Below are 20,145 nucleotides of genomic sequence, written 5' to 3' on the forward strand. Positions count from 1 at the left end.
GAAAGAGAAGGATTCCTACCATCCTGAAATGTTCTTATACTTAAATGCCTCTGCAGTGCAGTTAGGCCTACCCTGAACTCTGCATTTCCACAAGGGAGCTTAGGTGTTAGCCTGTAATACCCTCTTAGCTACTGGGCTGTCATTGGATCTGTTGTCTTAATTTACCCTCCCTAAAGCCATCAAAGACCCACTATTTAAATTTGCTGTCTGTGTGGTGCATACAAATTAAACCATGGCTAGAATTAATTTTTGTTAAAGGAAATTAATTTTCATATTTATTCATGTAAAAAGAATTTGCTGACTAGATGTGGTGGCTCACACCTGTAATCTCAGCACTTTGAGAGGCCAAGGCTGGTGGAATCACTTGAGACCAGCAGTTAGAGAGCAACCTGGGCAACATGGCAAAATCCTATCTTCACAAAAAAAAAAAAATATATATATATATATATATATAAATATCTGTATATACACACACACACACACACACAAAATATTAGCCGGGCATAGGGGTGATGGCACACATCTGTTTTCCCAGTACATTTTGAATAATTTTTCTTCACCTAAGATTTTTTTTAATTAAAAAAAAAAAAGAAGACTGGCAAGATAGCTTCAGTTTTTTGTCTTTTTTTTTTTTCTTTTTGGAGACATGGTCTTCATCTGTCACCCAGGCTGGAGTACAGTAGCACAATTTTGGCTCACTGCAACCTCCGCCTCTGGGCTCAAGCAATCCTTCCACCTCAGCCCTGCCCCAAGTAGCTGGGACCACAGGCAAGCGCCACCGCACCCAGATAATTTTTGTATTTTTTCGTAGAGATGGGGTCTCTCTATGTTGCCCAGGCTGGTCTCGAGCTCCTGGGCTCAAGTGATCCACCTGCCTCAGCCTCCTAAAGTGCTGGGATTACAGGCGAGAACCACCACACCCAGCCAATCACCTAAATTTTCTAAAGTTATTTTAAGTTAGTTACAGAATATACAAAATAAGATAGCTCTTTATTTTTTTTCTTTTACTTTATTTATTTATTTATTTTTTGAGTCGGAGTCTCGCAATGTCACCCAGGGTGGACTGCAATGGCGCAATCTCGGCTCACTGCAACCTCCGCCTCCCAGGTTCAAGCGATTTTCCTGCCTCAGCCTCCCAAGCAGCTGGGATTACAGGCGCCTGCCACTGCGCCTGGGTAATTTTTTTTTTTTTTTTTTTTGTACTTTTAGTAGAGACAGGGTTTCGTTATGTTGGTCAGGTAGTTTCAAACTCCTGACCTCGTCATCTGCCTGCCTCAGCCTCCTGAGGCGCAATCTCGGCTCACTGCAACCTCTGCTTCCTAGGTGCAAGCGATTCTCCCTCCACAGGCTTCCAAGTAGCTAGGACCACAGGCACAAGTCATTGGGCCCAGCTAATTTTTGTTTTCAGTAGAGACAGGGTTTCACCGTGTTGGCCAGGGTGGTCTCAAACTGCTGAGCTCAAGTGATCTGCCCCCGTCAGCCTCCCAAAGTGCTGAGATTACAGATGTGAGCCACTGCGTCTGGCAGATGATGTATTTTTAAGCACCTCTAGAATTATTCTATATTCAACAAATGACAAGCTGTTAAAGACCAAACATCAAAATCTTCTCTGTGATATTATTGGTTTGGGGGTGATTTTTTTTCCAAAGGAGAAAAGTACAGATGGATAATAGTGTCTATATTGAGTCTTCACAAACAGGATTCACTGAATTGTTTAAATAGCTAGCTAAATTCATTTGTTTTATTGTATTACTATAAGCTTATTGTAAGTAAAGTCATGTCAAGCCTCTGATGTTATTGAAATTCCAATATGCTAAAATACAAACTATTTTCATTCATGGAGAACTTTTAATGAAGACAGATAAGAAAATGCTTTATTTATGCCTCTTCTACATTTTAGGAAATAAACAGCAGCACAATAATACTTAGGTTGCTTAGTAAATTTTTGTTGAATTGAGTTTTAAAAAGGGACAAAAATGGTTATAAAAATTCCTGTTTTGCTAAGGATAAACTATATGACTTTCTAAAATCTAGAAAGTTACAATTGGAGTGATAACACCATAAAAGCACGTTTTCCCCATTAAAGTAATTAATTAACACTTTTTGGTTTTAGGAATTGGAACGAGCATGGAGAGAATATGATAAGTTAGAATACGATGTAACTGTTACCAGGAACCAGATGCAAGAGCAGCTGGATCACCTTGGTGAAGTTCAGGTACAAAAGTATAATATTCTTTATGTTGTTTTAACTGATTTTACTCGTACTGTACAATCCACCTTGTTAGATTTACACATACCCATAACAGTTTTTACATTATTGGCTACCTGAGACCTGGATTTGAATACTTTTAATGACAGGAATCTTACTATCTCACAAAGGAGACCATCCCCTCTTGTTTAAGAGTTCTTTGTTCTGTTGGGCACATGGTGAGCCCTGGAGTGTTCTGTGCTCCTATCGGTCTCAGCTCTACAGTTTCCTAAAAACATGGTTTCATATCCTTTCACAGGTCCATCTGTGTCACTTGGTATTGAGATGTTGAATTATATGGATTTATCAAATAATGAATATTTTATCTTTTATCTTTTTTTTTTTTTTGAGACAGAGTTTTGCTCTTGTTGCCCAGGCTGGAGTGCAATGGCGCGATCTTGGCTCACCGCAACCTCTGCCTCCCGGGTTCAAGCGATTCTCCTGCCTCAGCCTCCCGAGTAGCTGGGATCACAGGCATGCACCACCAAGCCTTATTAGAATAGGGGAAGATACAGCACCATTTGCTATAAAGAATCCAGTTAATAAGCAAACAGATCTGAGACCTAGTTCCAAGGGTTAGTTTTCTTATCTATAAAATAGAAATAATAATACTTGGCCAGGCATAGTGGCTCACGCCTATAGTCCCAGCACTTTCGGAAGCTGAAGTGGGTAGATCACCTGAGGTCAGGAGTTCGAGACCAGCCTGGCCAACATGGCGAAACCCTGTCTGTACTATAAATACAAAAATGAGGTGTAGTGGCAGGCATCTGTAATCCCAGCTACTTGGGAGGCTGAGGCAGGAGAATCACTTGAACCCACGAGGTGGAGGTTGCAGTGAGCTGAGATCGCACCACTGTACTCCAGCCTGAGCGACGGAGCAAGACTCTATCTCAAAAAAAAAAAAAAAAAAAAGAAAAAGAAGTAATAATACTTGTCTTAAAATGTTGCTCTGAGGAACGCAGATAATACATGTTTTAGAAAATAATAAAAGTTACATCATGCTTATGACCCAATGTAAATTTGAACATTTTAGTTGGAAATGCATGGACTTAACAGACAGATCAATACATTGAATGAAAAATTAGTTAAGTTCGAGACCAACCAGCCTGACCAACATGGGGAAACCCCATCTGTACTAAAAAATACAAAATTAGCCAGGATCACGAGGGCAGGAGCTCAAGACCAGCCTGGCCAAGATTGTGAAACCCCTTCTCTACTAAAAATACAAAATTTGCCGAGCTTGGTGGCAGGCACCTGTAATCCAAGCTACTCCGGAGGCTGAGGCAGGAGAATCGCTTGAACCCGGGAGGTGGAGGTTGCAGGGAGCCAAGATCATACCATTGTACTCCACCCTGGGCAACAAGGGCGAAGCTCCATCTCAAAAAAAAAAAATAAAAGATTAGTAAGGTTGAATCAGAAATTCAGCTGCCCTCTATCTGTGCTGTCCAGCATAGTACTGGCCACATGTAGTTGTTGGGCATATGAAATGTGACTATTGTGACTATGCAACTAAAACTGAACTTTTAGTTGTATTCATGTTAACTATCTAAATTTATTTACTTGTTTATTGAATCAGGGTTTTGTTCTGTCACCCAGGCTGGAGTGCAGTAGCATGATCCTAGATGAAACCTTGAACTCCTGGGCCCAAGTGATCCTCCCACCTCAGCCTTCCAAAGTTCTGGGATCGGCTGGACACATTGGCTCATGCCTGTAATCCCAGCACTTTGGGAGGCCGTGGTGGGAGGATCACTTGAGGCCAGAAGTTTGAGACCAGCCTGGCCAACACAGTGAAACCCCACCTCTACAAAAATACAAAAATTAGCTGGGCACTTGTGGTCCCAGCTACTTGGAAGGCTGAGGCAGGAGAATCGCATGAGCCTGGGAGGCAGAGGTTGCAGTGGAGTGGAGATCACGCAACTGTATGCCAGCCTGGGCGACAAAGGGAGACTGTGTCTCAAAAAAAAAATCACAAAGTGCTGGGATTACAGGCATGAGTCACCAAGCCCAGTTTATCTAAATTTAAATGGCCACATGTGGCTGGGACTTCTGTATTGGACACTGAAGTTACATTGTCAGTAATCAGCTACAATAATCAGCTACAGGCACCTGTAATCCCAGCTACTCAGGAGGCTGTGGCAGGAGAGTCACTTCAACCTGGGAGACGGAGGTTGCAGTGATCGGAGATCACACCATTGCACTCCAGCCTGAGTGATGGGCAAAAGTCCATTAAAAAAAAAAAATATCTAAGAAATCAGCTACAAAAATGAGATGCTAAATACACTAGAAAAACAGCTATAAATACCTAAGATATTACTAGAGGTCAGCAAACTTTCTGTAAACAGCCAGATCTGTCACATATTATTTACTGTTTTTTGTTATTTTATAACTTCTTTTTTTTTTTTTGAGACAGAGTTTCACTCTTGTTACCCAGGCTGGTGTGCAGTGGTGTGATCTCTGCTCACTGCAACCTCCGCCTCTCATGTTGAAGTGATTCTCCTGCCTCAGCCTTCCTAGTAGCTGGGATTACAGGCATATGCCACCATACCTGGCTAATTTTTGTATTTTTAGTAGAGACAAGGTTTCACCATGTTAGCCAGGCTGGTCTTGAACACCTGACCTCAGGTGATCTGCCCGCCTCGGCCTCCCAGAGTGCTAAGATTACAGGCATGAGCCACCGTGCCCAGCTATAACTTCTTAAAAATTGTAAAATTTGTTCTTAACTCACAGGCCATACCAAAAGAGGCTGCAGGCCACAGAAATTTGCCAATCCCAGATTTAACCTGCCAAAAATATATATTTATTATGAAAATTTAGTAACCTTATTACAGGATATAAGAGAAGACCTGAATTAATGGAGAGGTGTAATTGTATACCATATTCATGGATGGTCTGATTTAACATTATCACAATGAAAATTCTTCCCGTAAATGCAATTTTATTCCAACCAAATTTCCAGTAGAATTTTCTAAAGAAATTTCTGAAATGGCTCTAATATTTTTAAGGTATAATAAAAACCACAAGTAGTTAAGACATTTCAAAAAAAATAAAAGAATGAGAAGTCGTACTCTATGAATGGTAACATTGCATATACAGCCTTAGACCAGTTACATAACAACTCTGGGTCTCAGTTTCCACAACTATAAAATAAAATAATACCTACTCCTGCTAGGTTATTATGAGGATAAATATGTTTATATTTTGCAGCATGTAGAATAAAACCAGGCATATAAAACACACTATATAAGTGTTTGTTAAATAAATAAACAAAGAAACATAATGTAAAACTATAGTGTTAAACATGGTACAGGAAAAAATAGACCAATGGAACAGAATAGAGTTCAGCAGCAGACCATGAATATCCACAAAGCAGAGAGAGAAAGAAAGAGAGAATTGTTGAACAGCATTTGGCTTTATCAAAGTTAAAGATTTACCCTCAATGAAGGCAACATAGACAAAGTAAAAAGATGACCTACTGGGAGGATGTATGTTTTACCTCAAAAATTCAACAAGGGATAACTATTTAGATTTGCAAGGAAGTTTTTCTTTTTGATTTGCAGAAATAATCCTTTAGAAAAACATACAAAGAACATGAGTAACTAATCATAGGAAAACTGAAATTACTAACAAGTGTTTGAAAAATAGTTCAAAGTTGGCTGGGCACAGTGGTGTATGCCTGTAATCCCAGCACTTTGGGAGGCCAAGTCAGACAGATCACTTGAGGGTCTGGAGTTCGAGACCAGCCTGGCCAACATGGCGAAACCTCATCTCTACTAAAATACAAAAAAAAAGAGAGCTGGGCATGGTGTCACACACCTGTAATTCCAGCTACTTGGGAGGCTGAGGCAGGAGGATTGCTTGAACCCAGGAGGCAGAGGTTGCAGTGAGCCAAGATCACATCGCTGCACTCCAGCCTGGGTGGCCGAGTGAGACTCAGCCTCAAAAAAAATGAAAGAAAAAGAAAAATAGTTCAAAGTCAGTAGTAACCAGAGAAATGCAAATAAAATAAAAATTAGATTTGCATTGTATACCATTTCAGATTGGCAAAAATGTGTCTATACATATATATATCTTTTAAATTTTATAAAAGTAATACATGTTGTATATAGATGTGCAAGGATCTGTTATTTATAGTGATTTTCCCATCCTCTGTGTCAGTATTTACATCTCTGGGCTGTCGTTGTGTTTGGCTCTTGCATGGGTACTTTCTTTTTTTTTTACTTTTTGATGCTTCCAGGCTGTAGCTTGGAAAACTAGATAAACTTAGGTTATGTAGTGCCTTTTTGGAGCAGCATTAATTCATAGTCTTTAGGCTTATAGACTTTTCTTGAGTTTTTTCTTTTTCTTTTTTTAATCTTTTGATCAACTCCCAAGTGCTTGGAAGACTTTGAAAACATATTGCTTTTTTTTTTCCCCTGTGACAGAGTCTCACTCTGTCACCTAGGCTGGAGGACAGTGGCACGATCTTGGCTCACTGCAACCTCTTCCCCCAGGCTCAAGTGATCCTCTCACCTCAGCCTCCCAAGTAGCTGGGACCACAGACATACACCACCCCGCCCAGCTAAGTTTTTGTATTTTTGGTAGAGATGGGGTTTTTCTGTGTTTCCCAGGCAGGTCTTGAACTCCTGAGCTTAAGCAATCCGCCCACTTCAGCCTCCCAAAGTGCTGGGATTATAGGTGTGAGCCACTGTGCCTGGCTGAAAACATATTTCTACCCATTAGAGGACTTTTTTAGCATATTGATGCAATACTGATTATATTCTAATATCTATAGTCATTAGTAACTGATACTCAGCCAAAGAAAATATTGTTCTAGGCAATGTGACAGTTTTTGTATGTCATTGCCTATTTTTAAAAATAAAGTTACATTCCTAGAATAGTGTTTAGTATTATCCAGAATGGTGTTATTATTACCCTATTTATGAATAAGAATCATAGATTTCTAACAGAATCTCAGAGAAAACCAATGTAATCTTATTTTGGTTTCAGTTAGTGTATTCAACCTGAGGGCATGATGTGGAATTTTAAAAGTAAGAAAATTGGCCGGGCGCGGTGGCTCACACCTGTAATCCCAGCACTTTGGGAGGCCGAGGAGAGCGGATCAACTGAGGTCAGGAGTTCAAGACCAGCCTGGCCAACATGGTGAAACCCCGTCTCTACTAAAAATACAAAATTAGCCGGGTGTGGTGGCACATGCCTGTAATCCTAGCTACTCGGGAGGCTGAGGCAGGGCAATTGCTTGAACCCGGGAGGTAGAGGTTGCAGTGAGCTGAGATTATGCCATTGCACAAAATACAAAAATTATGGCACGGCACACGCCGTAATCCCCGCTACTGAGGAAGCTGAGGCAGCAGAATCACTTGCACCCAGGAGGCAGAGGCTGCAGTGAACTGAGAACTTGCCACTGCACTCCAGCCTGGGCGACAGAGCAAGATTCTGTCTCAAAAAAAAAATAAAAATAAAAAAAATACATTTAAACTCTGTCAGTCAAAATTCATCTTGATATATTTTGTTAGTTGTACCTTTGTTGTTGTTTTTATGTTCTAGAACCTAGGAAGCTAGTACACCTTCCATTTCTCACCCGTTCCCCAATGCCCTGCCACATCTCCCCCTCCCAGAAATTATTTTTTCTTTTGGGGTTTGTTTCTGCTCTGTTTTCATTCTCTCTGTATTTTCCATTTTGGGTCCCTTTTAATCAATATGCCTTCCTGGTATCATAAATAATGCAAGACAAAGCTTATTGGAAAGATTTAAAATAGTATATTTAAGTATGAAAATTAAATATTTTTCTTGCTCTGCTCAGTCTTTTATATTTGCCACTGGAATTGCAAAATTGGGAGAGTCACATCAATCATATTAAATATTCGTAACACTTAATTCACTGCAATTTGCATTTTTAAATGTAATTTATATAATTAATATATAATCATTTAACTTCAGTGAATGATTTTTTTTCTTATATATGGTCTATCCATTTTTACTGATAGACGGAATCAGCAGGAATTCAGCGTGCACAGATTCAGAAAGAACTTTGGCGAATTCAGGATGTCATGGAAGGGCTGAGTAAACATAAGCAGCAAAGAGGTACTACAGAAATAGGTAAATTAGCTTTGCATTTTATTTTGTGACTGACCACAGTATTACAGTCATGTGTCACTTGGTGACAGATTACATTCTGAGAAATGCATTGTTAGGTGATTGTGTTGTGCAATCAGAGTGTACTTAAACAAATCTAGTTGTATGGCCTACTACACACCTAGGCTATGTGGTATATAGCTTATTGCTCCCAGGTTGCAAACCTGCACAGCATGTGACTGTACTGAATACTGTAGACAGTTGTAACACAATGTTATTTGTATATCTAAACATAGAAAAGGTAATGTGTTACACTCTGACATGAGGGCAACAACTAGGCAATAGATATTTCTCAGCTCTGGCTGGGCACAGTGGCTCACACTTGTAATCCCAGCATTTTGGGAGGCTGAGGTGGGCAGATCACCTGAGGTCAGGAGTTCAAGACCAGCTTGGCCAACATGGTGAAACCCTGTCTCTACTAAAAATACAAAAAAAGCCAGGCATGGTGGCGCATGCCTGTAGTCCCAAATACTCAGGAAGCTTAGACAGGAGAATCGCTTGAACCCGGGAGGTGGAGGTTGCAGTGAGCCAAGATCATGCCAGTGTGCTCCAGCATGGGCAGCAGAGGGAAACTGTCCCAAAAAAAAAAAAAATTTTCTCAGCTGCATTATAATCTTATGGGACCACTGTCGTACATGTAGTCTGTTGCTGACCAAAACATTGGTATGTGGCACATGACTGAATGTCTAAATGGAATGACATATATAATTGAGTTTCTTTTGTTATTTTAATGCATTTTTCTGAACAGGCACTCTTAACATTGAATCAGAACACAGGTTTATAAAGTAAAAAGTGAAAGCTCTGTCAACCATACCTAAACAAAAATAATTATTGTCTTGTGTGTATAATTATAAATACCCACAATGTTTACACTTTAGAAGTTTTATCCCCACAACAAGAACTGGGATCATCCTATATCTATTTTTCAATAATTTGCTTTTTTCTCCATAACAATACAGTATAAGAATCCATTGTATAAGGGAACTGTAATATATTTATCCATTTCCATATTGATGGATAATGTATGTTGTTTCCAGAGTTTTTTATGAATGCTGTCATAAGCCATGCCGTAGTGAACATTATTAATACATACAACTAAACACATATGTTAGTACTTAATGGATTTTAAAAGGTGAGAAATAAGCACATATTTTCCATTTGGATAACTGCAGCCAAATTGCCCTCCTGAAGGATTATTTCAAATTATGTTAATACCAGTAATGTTTGAGAAAACCCATTTCCCCATACTCTTGTTTAAATATTTGTTGCTTTTTTAATGTAATTGCTTTCCAATTCTGAAAACAATAAGTGAATGATTAGAAACTGAAGACTTCATTTAAAATATGTGAAATCGGCCAGGCGCGATTGCCCACGCCTGTAATCCCAGCACTTTGGGAGGCCGAGGCAGGCGGATCACTTGAGGTCAGGAGTTCAACACCAACCTGGCCAACATGACAAAACCCCGGCTCTACTGAAAAAAAAAAAAAAAAAAAAGTACAAAAATTGGCCAGGTGTGGTGGTACGCACCTGTGGTCCCAGCTACTTGGAAGTCTGAGGCAAGAGAAATCACTTGAACCCGGGAGGCAGAGATCACGCCACTGCACTCCAACCTGGGCAACAGAGTGAAAAACAATAAAAAAATAAAAATAAGCCGGGCGCAGTGGCTCATGCCTGTAATCCGAGCACTTTGGGAGGCCAAGGCGGGCAGATCACCTGAGGTCAGGAGTTCGAGACCAGGCTGGCCAACTTGTTGAGACCCCATCTCTACTAAAAATACAAAAATTAGCCATGCATGGTGGCGTGCACCTATAGTCCCAGCTGCTCGGGAGGCTGAGGCAGAATTGCTTGAACCTGGGAGGCAGAGGTTGCAGTGAGCCGAGATCTTGCCACTGCACTCCAGCCTGGGCGACAGAGCGAAACTCTGTCTCAAAAAAAAATAAAAATAAAAAATAAAAATAAATAAAAATAAAAATAAATTTAAAAAAATACATGAAATTGTTCTTTTTTTGGCTGGACGCCTTGGCTCACGCCTGTAATCCCAGCACTTTGGGAGGATGAGGCAGGTGGATCACTTGAGGTCAGGAGTTCAAGACCAGCCTGACCAACATGGTGAAACCCCATCTCTACTAAAAATAAAAAAATCAGTTGGGCATGGTGGTGCACGCCTGTAGTCCCAGCTACGAGAGGCTGAGGCACAAGAATTGCTTGAACCCAGGAGGCGGAGGTTGCAGTGAGCTGAGATCACGCCACTACACTCCAGCTTGGGCAAACAGAGCAAGACTTCATTTCAAAAAAACAAAAGAAATTGTTCTTTTTTTATAGTATCAGAAAGATATGTTTAATATAGTTACGTTTTCTAATATTCCCAGGTATGATAGGATCAAAGCCTTTCTCAACAGTTAAGTACAAAAATGAGGTAAGTTTGGATTGTTTTTCTAATTATAAATTACTTTTAATGCTTAAGAAATGAACTAGAAGTAATTGTCTTCTCTAATCTTAATAACAAAAATATTTTTTAAATATATTGAACAGATAATTGTTTTAATCTTGAAATTTTATTGGATCAGTAATTTGGTGCTTCTAATATGTGATTTTTCTTCCCTTTTTTAATGCAAAAAAAATGGAATCTCTGCTTTTTATCTGTTAGAATTTTAACGTTGTCATACTTTTTCTAATCTAAGTAATGTTTGAATACTTATCATTGTTTCTTATACTATGTAAAATTTATAGGATGATCGATAGATAAGTTGGTTGTGTGTCATGCATAGCATAAAGAAATTACAACTACAAAGAGATACTGTCAACCTAACCAAAAGAATCTATTATTTTGAATTTCGTATAAAAACCAAAGAGGTAACTTTTTTTTTTTCCTCTCTGAAAAATTGGGGGGCCAGGTGCAGTGGCTCATGCCTGTAATCCCAGCACTTTAGGAGGCCAAGGCAGGAGGATGTCTTGAGCCCAGGAGTTTGAGACCAGCCTGGTAAACATAGCAAGACTCCCATCTCTAGAAAACATTGAAAAATTAGACAGGCGTGGTGTGCCTGTGGTCCCAGCTACTCGGGAGGCTGAGCCAGGAGGATCCCTTGAGCCCAGGAGTTCAAAGGTGCAATGAGCTATGTATGATCAAATCACTGCACTATAGCGAGACCCCATCTCTACCAAATAAATAAGATAAATTGTGAAAATATAAGAATAGGATTTTAAAATCAGTTCTTTCCTTCTAGTTTTAAAATGAAACCCAGTAATTAGTTTTAAATAGTAATCTCTTTCAATGTTGAGTTTCAGTGTGAAGCTAACCTAAATGTTACAGGAAAGAATCAGATGTAATTATATGTTAAATTCCAATTATTGGCTATGATAAAAAATTTTTGATTTTACTTTTCATTATTAGACTTTTGGCTTGGCAGTGTCCCTTTTAGTATCTTAAAGTAAATTTAAGTTAATATACCATTGCAAAGAATTTAGATATGCTTAATTCAATCTGCTTATCTAAATAAGGTGACTGTTCTACAATCTTTAGGAAGAGGAAGTAGTCCCACCTCGTCCTCCACTTCCTCGGTCCTATGACTTTACAGAGCAGCCTCCCATAATCCCCCCTCTGCCCAGTGATAGCAGCTCCTTGCTCTGTTATAGCAGGGGCCCAGTTCATCTGCCTGAAGAAAAGAAGATGTATCAAGTTCAAGGATATCCAAGAAATGGATCTCACTGTGTAAGTGGCTGGAATAGCCACAGAATAATCAATCATACATGTCCTCTCATTTTTGAAAATTAATTTATTTTACACAAACTTTTTTTTATTATAACCTTTATTACCTCATTTTTAGCCAGCAGTTTTTGGTTTATATATGACTTTATCATTTGTGTCTTTCCTGTTTTGGTTTTGCTATTCTCATTTTTAATATTTTTATAATTTTAATATTTTATAATTTCATAGCATTTTTCATATTTTCATAAAGTGGTAACTTTTCCCATGATGAAGCAGCCATATTTTAGATATACCATTTTAGGGTATTGGAGGCAAAATTATACCTTCAAATCAGAAAGAAGGGAGAAAGAAAAAGACCGTTCCTAGGGATGGTAAAGGGGCTGGGATGTGGACATTTTGGTCTAGGAAAACTACTCAAAGATGTGGATGTTGCTAAGGAGAGATGTCACCCCTGAAAATGGGAAATACGTTTAGGGTTAAGCAAATAATGTAGGATATAATAAGCAAAGAGAAAAAGGAAATTAGAATTGAGCCAATTTGAGAACAACAAAATGTCTGTGACAGGAATTTTAGTGCTGGGATGGGCCTCGCTTAGACTACCTTGTGAATGAAAATTTATTGAATTAATATAGTTATTTTTAGCCCTCAATTATTCCATCATAAAAATGTGACTTTGTTCCTAAGAGGAACAGAAGTATTCTTTTTTTTTGAGACAGGGTCTCACTCTTTCCCAGGCTGGAGTGCAGTAGAGCAATCTCAGCTCACTGCAAGCTCCGCCTCCCAGGTTCAAGTGATTCTCCTGCCTCAGCCTTCTGAATGGCTGGGATTATAGGCGCACACCACCATGCCCAGCTAATTTTTGTATTTTTAGTAGAGACAGGGTTTCACCATGTTGGCTGGGCTGGTCTCAAACTCCTGGCCTCAAGTGATACACCCACCTTGGCCTCCCAAAGTGCTGAGATTACAGGTGTGAGCCACTGCACCCGGCCAGAAATATTCTTAATATTAAAACAAAGTTTTGCCACTTAAAAATTTCTCAAATTTCTTCTTTCCATATAGTTGTGACATAGGTATTATTTGTGTTATATCCCAGATGGCTCACTAGGGCTACTAATTTTTAGAGTTTGATTTGTGTCTTTAGCGGTAAACATTTTAAAAGAAACTTTTAGCAGTTTTTTAGGGTAATTACATGTCTTCCTTTCAAGGGTCCAGATTATAGACTCTACAAGAGTGAACCAGAGTTAACAACAGTGGCAGAAGTTGATGAATCTAATGGAGAAGAAAAATCAGAACCTGTTTCAGAGATAGAAACTTCAGTTGTTAAAGGTCAGCATTTGTAATATGTTTTACCTCTTGTTTTTTGTTTTTGAAGACAATTTACTGCTAAAATAGTAGTAAATTCCATTTACATGTTGACTCATATATGAGTCCAACCCTTTATCTGAAACCTTTGGACTCTGATGAGTTTCTAAATTAAGAAATTTTCAGATATTAAAAGATAAAATGGCCCATAAATGATATATGTCATCTCAGCTAGGTATGAGGCAGCACCCTTTTTTTAACACTATTTCTACAATATTCATTCCAAGTGGCATAAATAAATGCTAAAAATAAAAGACATTAGCTGGGCATGGTGGCACGTGCCTGAATCCCAGCTACCCAGGAGGCTGAGGCAGGAGAATCACTGGAACCCAGGAGGTGGAGGCTGCAGTGAGCCGAGATCGCACCACTGCACTCCAGCCTGGGCAACAGAGCAAGACTTCGTCTCATAAATAAAAATAAAAATAAAAGACATCACATCAGATTAGGTTTTACTAAGAAATAAGTTTATGTCAAACTTTAAAGTTTCCCATTTCCTGGGAGAGTTTTCTTTTTTTTTTTTTTCTGTTTCTGGTGGTGGTGGTGGTGGTGGTGGTGGTGGTGGTGGTGGTGGTTGTTGTTGTTGTTGTTTGTGATGTCTCTCTCTGTCACCTGAGCTGCTGTACTGGAGCAAACATGGCTCACTGTAGCCTCGACCTCCCAGACTCGGTGATCCTCCCACTTCAGCCTTCCAAGTAGCTGGGACTACAGGCACACACCACCGTACCCAACTAATTTTTTAAGTATTTGTAGAGACAAGGTGTTGCCATGTTGCCCAAGCTGGTCTTGAACTCTGGGGATCAAGCATTCCTTCCACCTCAGCCTCCCAAGGTGTTGGGATTACAAGCATGTGCCACCACACCTGGACAGGGTCTTTTCTGTGTGTGTGTTTAAAATTATGCATAAGGTATTAATGGCTGAAACAAATTTTCACACAATATCAACAAAGTAAATTCTAAAATAATATTTCTGTAATGTATACTCTGAGTTTTTTCTTAATGCTGGTCATTTTTCTAGAAGGCAATTGCGTAAAGAAAAGAGTAGAGAGAGAACTATCCTAGATTAAAAAGACAGATAGGCCAGGGGTGGTGGCTAACGCCTGTAATCCCAGCACTTCAGGAGGCCGAGGCGGGCGGATCACCTGAGGTCAGGAGATCAACAACAACAGCAACAACAACAACAACCAGAAACAGAAAAAAAAAAAAAAAAAAAAAACTCTCCCAAGAAATGGAAACTCTACCAGCCTGGCCAACATGGTGAAACCCCATCTCTACTAAAAATACAAAAGTTTGGCTGGGCACGGTGGCTCACGCCTGTAATCCCAGCACTTTGGGAGGTGGAGGCGGGCAGATCGCAAGGTCAGGAGATGGAGACCATCCTGGCTAACGTAGTGAAACCCTGTCTCTACTAAAAATACAAAAAATTAGCCATGCGTGGTAGCACACACCTGTAGTCCCAGCTACTCAGGAGGCTGAGACAGGAGAATCATTTGAACCCAGGAGTCGGAGGTTGCAGTGAGCCAAGATCGTACCACTGCACTCCAGTCTGGGTGACAGAGTGAGACGCCGTCACACACACAAAAATAACAGATAGATACATCGCACTGTTTGAAACTTGATTGGACCATGGTTTAAAAGAAGAATCTCTAAAGTAGCACAATTAATGGAAATTTAAACATGTTCTAGATATTAGCTAACAGTGTGATTGTGATATTGTGGTTGTGTAGTAGAATGTAGTATGTGAATTCTGAAACACTTAGGACAAAAGCATCTGCCACTTTTAAAGGATTCGCCAGAAAGAATATGTATGTATTTATGCAGAGATAATGTAAGTGTGACAAAATGTAAAACTTTTTAGAAAAATAAGTGCTTATCATAACCCACTGGACTGATTTTTGTAATCTGCTAAAGGATCACTAAGTAAAGTTTGAAAAACATCTAAGTGAGGCCAGGCGTGGTGGCTCACGCCTATCTATAATCCCAGCATTTTGGAAGGCATAGGCGGGCGGATCACAAGGTCAGGAGTTCAAGACCAGCCTGGCCGACATGGTGAAGCGCCATCTCTACTAAAAAGACAAAAATTAGCCAGGTGTGGTGGCGGGCACCTGTAATTCCAGCTACTCGAGAGGCAGAGGCAGGAGAATCACTTGAACTGGGAGGCGGAGGTTACAGTGAGCCAAGATCGTGCCACTGCACTTCAGCCTTGACAGTGACTCCATCTCAAAAAAAAAAACAAAAGCAAACAAACAAGAAAACACCTAGGTGGTAGTAATGTTCACATAGCTTTTTTCATTGTTGGAATATTTTTCTAGGTTATCTAATGTCATTTTTTAAATTTAAAAATACTGGCATCTTGAAAATTTAATATTTATACACCTTTCCTTTCTCATCCTAATCCTGTCTCCTTATTCAGAGTCTTTTTTTTTTTTTTTTTTTTTTTTTTGAGACAGGATCTCACCGTCGGCCCAGGCTGGAGTACAGTGGTGCGATCATGGCTCACTGTAGCCTCCTTCCTCCTCTGCCTGCCAAGTAGCTGAGACTACACACGTGTGCCACCACACCTGGCTAATTTTTGTATTTATTGTAGAGACAGGGTTTCACCATGTTGCCCAGGCTTGTCTCAAACTTCTAGGCTCAAGCAATCTGCCTGCCTCAGCCTCCCAGAGTGTTGGGATTACAGGCATGAGCCACCACACCTGGCCACAACAAAGACTTTAAATGGGCTGGGAATGATGGCTCATTCCTGTAATCTCAGCACTTTGGGAGGCCGAAGCAGATGGATTGCTTGAGTCCAGGAGTTCAAGACCAGCCTGGGCAACATAACCAGACCTCATCTCTATTTTATAAAGTAAAAAATGTATTTAGCTTTTTTTTAAGCATATCAACTATTTGACAAAAATAGCATATAAATGAGGAGGAAGTTTATTGATATTAATACGCTTTAACATCTTTGTTTTGTTCTGAATCATGGTAATGATCTTGACTAACTTCAGACTTTGATAAGTTTAAGTATGCATTCTAGGGTATAAGATAAAAGAAATTGTTGAGGCTGCAGAGAGCTGTGATCGTGCCACTTACACTTCAGCCTGAACAACACAGCAGGACTCTGGAAGGAGAGAAAGATAATCCAAAAAAGAAAAGAAGCTGGAGAGAATGCAAAGCAAAAAAATACATTGTTACAAATAAATCTAAATCCATTGGCAATTTCAACAAATATAATTGGACTGAATGCTTCACTTAAAAAGACTGGCCAAGGCAGGGCGCAGTGGCTCACACCTGTAATCTCAGCACTTTGGGAGGCCGAAACAGGCAGATCACCTGAGGTCAGGAGTTCCAGACCAGCCTGACCAACATGGTGAAACCCTGTCTCTACTAAAAATACAAAATTAGCCAGGCGTGGTGGCATAGTTTGCCTGTAATCCCAGTTACTCAGGAGGCTGAGGCAGGAGAATCACTTGAATGCAGGAAGCAGAGATTACAGTGAGCCGAGATCACGCCATTGTACTCCAGCCTGGGCAACAAGAGCGAAATTCCATCTCAAAAAAAAAAAAAAGACTGGCTGGGCCTAGTGGCACGCGCTTGTAATCCCAGCACTTTGGGAAGCTGAGGCGGGAGGATGGTCTGAGCCCAAGAGTTCGAGACCAGCCTGGGCAACGTGGCAAGATCCTGTCTGTACAAAAAAATAAATTAGCCAGGCGTGGTAGCACATGCCTGTAGTCCCACCTACTCAGGAGGCTGAGGTGGGAGGATCGCTTGAGCCCAGGAGGCAGAGGTTGCAGTGAGCCGAGATCGTGCCATTGCACTTCAGCCTGGGTGACAGAGCAAGACTCCATCTCAAAAAAAAAAAAGAAAAATACAGAAGGTAAAGTGAAAATGAGTACCTATAGTTAGCTATTGTTAACATTGTTAGTGGATACTTTGAGGCAATATTGTATGATTTTTTTTTTAAAGCCAAGCAGAAATTAAGAACATTTAGGTTGAACTAACTTGTTAACGATGATGACAGAGATGTATCAGTATGACAAAGAAGGCTTTTTTTTTTTTTAAAATAGAGATGGGTCTGCGTTGAGCAGGCTGGTCTCAAACTCCTGGCCTCAAGCGATCCTCCCATCTCAGCCTCCCAAAGTGCTAGGATTATAGGCAATGAGCCACAGCACTAGGCCAAAAGAGGGCATTTTATCATTAATGTTCTTAAAAATGTCATCAGTTAATCTGTACAATTTTTTCTTCTCTTTTTTCTTTTTTTTTTGTTTTAAGGAGACAAGTTCTCACTTGCTCTGTTGCCCAGGCTGGAGTGCAGTGGTGCGATCTCAACTCACTGCAACCTCTGCAGTGATCCTCTCACCTCAGCCTCCTGAGTAGCTGGGACTATAAGTGTACACCACCACACCCAGCTAATTTTTTTTTTTTTTTTTTTTTTTCCAATTTTTGTGGAGACAGGGTCTCACTATATTACCCAGGCTGGTCCAAAAATCCTGAGCTCAAGTGATCATCCCGCCTCAGCCTCCCAAAATGCTAGGATTACAGGCGTGAACAGAATTTTATTTTTAAATATAACCCTAAATTTATCTGGTGGTATCATTGACTGACTTTGACTCTTTTATTTTTATTTATTTATTTATTTTTTTATTTTTGAGACAGAGTCTTCTCTGTCACCCAGGCTGGAGTGCAGTGGCGCTATCTCAGCTCACTGCAACCTGCACCTCCTGGGTTCAAGCGATTCTCCTGCCTCAGCTTCCTGAGTTGCTGGAATTACAGGCACCTGACACCATGCCTGGCTAATTTTTGTATTTTTTATAGTAGACATAGGGTTTCACCATGTTGGCTAAGCTGGTCTTGAACTCCTGACTTCAGGTGATTCGCCCCCCTCAGGCTCCCAAAGTGCTGGGATTACAGGCGTGAGTCACCACACCCAGCCTGACTCTTTTTTTTTATTTTTAGACAGAGTTTCCTTCTTTGTTGCCCAGGCTGGTGCAATGGTGCGATCTTGGCTTACTGCGACCTCCGACTGCTGGGTTCAAGTGATTCTCCTGCCTCAGCCTCCCGAGTAGTTGGGATTACAGGCATGTGCCACCACGCCCGGCTAATTTTGTATTTTTAGTGGAGACGGGGTTTCTCCATGTTGGTCAGGCTGGTCTCGAACTCCTGACCTCAGGTCATCCGCCTGCCTTGGCCTCCCAAAGTGCTGGGATTACAGGCATGAGCCACCGCGCCAGGCCAGCCTGACTCTCTTTAAATAAATTTGCTTTCTGATTTTAAAAAGTGTCAGAAATTAAGTAAGCTAAAATAAAGCAATGCTGTATAAAAGATGTTTTGTAAAACTTAACTGCTGTTTTAATTTTTAGGTTCCCACTTTCCTGTTGGAGTAGTCCCTCCAAGAGCAAAATCACCAACACCCGAATCTTCGACAATAGCTTCCTATGTAACCTTGAGGAAAACTAAGAAGATGATGGATCTAAGAACGGTATTTAACTGGAAATTAACTTCTAGGAAGATTCTCACACCTATTTATTGCTTTCTTACATATTTTCATTTTCAGTGTCTTATCAACATTATTTTTGCATACTCAAAGAAAAACTTAGTAATCTTAGTTATTCTTTATTCTTTTTTTTTTTTTTTTTTTTTTTGAGACGGAGTCTCGCTCTGTCGCCCAGGCTGGAGTGCTGTGGCGCGATCTCGGCTCACTGCAAGCTCCGCCTCCCGAGTTCATGCCATTCTCCTGCCTCAGCCTCCAGAGTAGCTGGGACTACAGGCGCCCGCCACCACGCCCGGCTAATTTTTTTTGTATTTTTAGTAGAGACGGGGTTTCACCGTGTTAGCCAGGATGGTCTCGATCTCCTGACCTCATGATCTGCCCGCCTCGGCCTCCCAAAGTGCTGGGATTACAAGTGTGAGCCACCGCCCCCGGCCCAATCTTAGTTTTTCTTTAAAAAAAAATTGTGTTTTTTTTTTTTTTTGAGATGGAGTCTCGCTCTCTCGCCTGGGCTGGAGTGCAATGGCGTGATTTCAGCTCACTGCAAACTCTGCCTCCCAGGTTCACGCCATCCTCCTGCCTCAGCCTCCCAAGTAGCTGGGACTACAGGCGCCCACCACCACGCCTGGCTAAATTTTTTTGTATTTTTATTAGAGACAGGGTTTCACCATGTTAGCCAGGATGGTCTCAATCTCCTGACCTTGTGATCCGCCCACCTCGGCCTCCCAAAGTGCTGGGATTACAGGCATGAGCCACCGCGCCCGGCCTTAAAATTTTGTTTAAAGAATTAGCACGTCAGAGGACAGACCTAGTCAACACCTAATTTAAGTTTCTTTTGATCAGCCTAGACATGGGGTCATAGTCGTAGTCCACAATTTATAGAATCTATTCTCTAATCACTGTGCTACACTCCTTGATGCCTCTTAAGAATTTTCTCAATGAGAGGTATAGATGTGTCCTGTGGCCTCCCAAAAGTTAGTGGATTTTCTAGCTATCATGAAGTTGCAGGGCCTTTTAGCTATGGTATTAATAGCTTTAGAGTTTGCCAGTCCTCTGGTTACTCTGAGAAATGTGAGTTGGAACTAGAAAATAAATCCTATATTTTACATTTTCATCTGAGATTCATTTAATTCAAACTCCAAACCAGTCTAGTTTTGTTCTTTGGAAAATGCTGAGAACACTTAACGCCCTTTCTTCAAGTATTCTCTAGAAATTTGGGCTGCAAAAA

At 40.5% G+C, this 20,145-nt stretch overlaps 1 protein-coding gene across 28 annotated transcripts in view; it reads left to right on the forward strand.

Annotated features, from left to right (window-relative positions):
* PLEKHA5 (pleckstrin homology domain containing A5) overlaps positions 1 to 20,145 on the forward strand; it is a 245,546-nt gene that overhangs the window by 204,268 nt on the left and 21,133 nt on the right. For 16 of the 28 annotated variants that reach the window (XM_034935439.3, XM_063593020.1, XM_034935438.3 and 13 more), the window contains 6 exons: positions 2,114 to 2,215; positions 8,233 to 8,344; positions 10,750 to 10,796; positions 11,901 to 12,089; positions 13,292 to 13,412; positions 18,790 to 18,908. In XM_034935439.3, coding sequence (XP_034791330.1) covers positions 2,114 to 2,215; positions 8,233 to 8,344; positions 10,750 to 10,796; positions 11,901 to 12,089; positions 13,292 to 13,412; positions 18,790 to 18,908 — 690 coding nt within the window. Of the gene's footprint in view, positions 1 to 2,113; positions 2,216 to 8,232; positions 8,345 to 10,749; positions 10,797 to 11,900; positions 12,090 to 13,291; positions 13,413 to 18,789; positions 18,909 to 20,145 lie in introns of those variants that run through there. The other 12 variants (XM_055095450.2, XM_055095451.2, XM_055095454.2 and 9 more) reach the window with 2 other exon arrangements.

Source organism: Pan paniscus, chromosome 10, assembly GCF_029289425.2.
Source record: "Pan paniscus chromosome 10, NHGRI_mPanPan1-v2.0_pri, whole genome shotgun sequence".
NCBI classification, from domain to species: domain Eukaryota; kingdom Metazoa; phylum Chordata; class Mammalia; order Primates; family Hominidae; genus Pan; species Pan paniscus.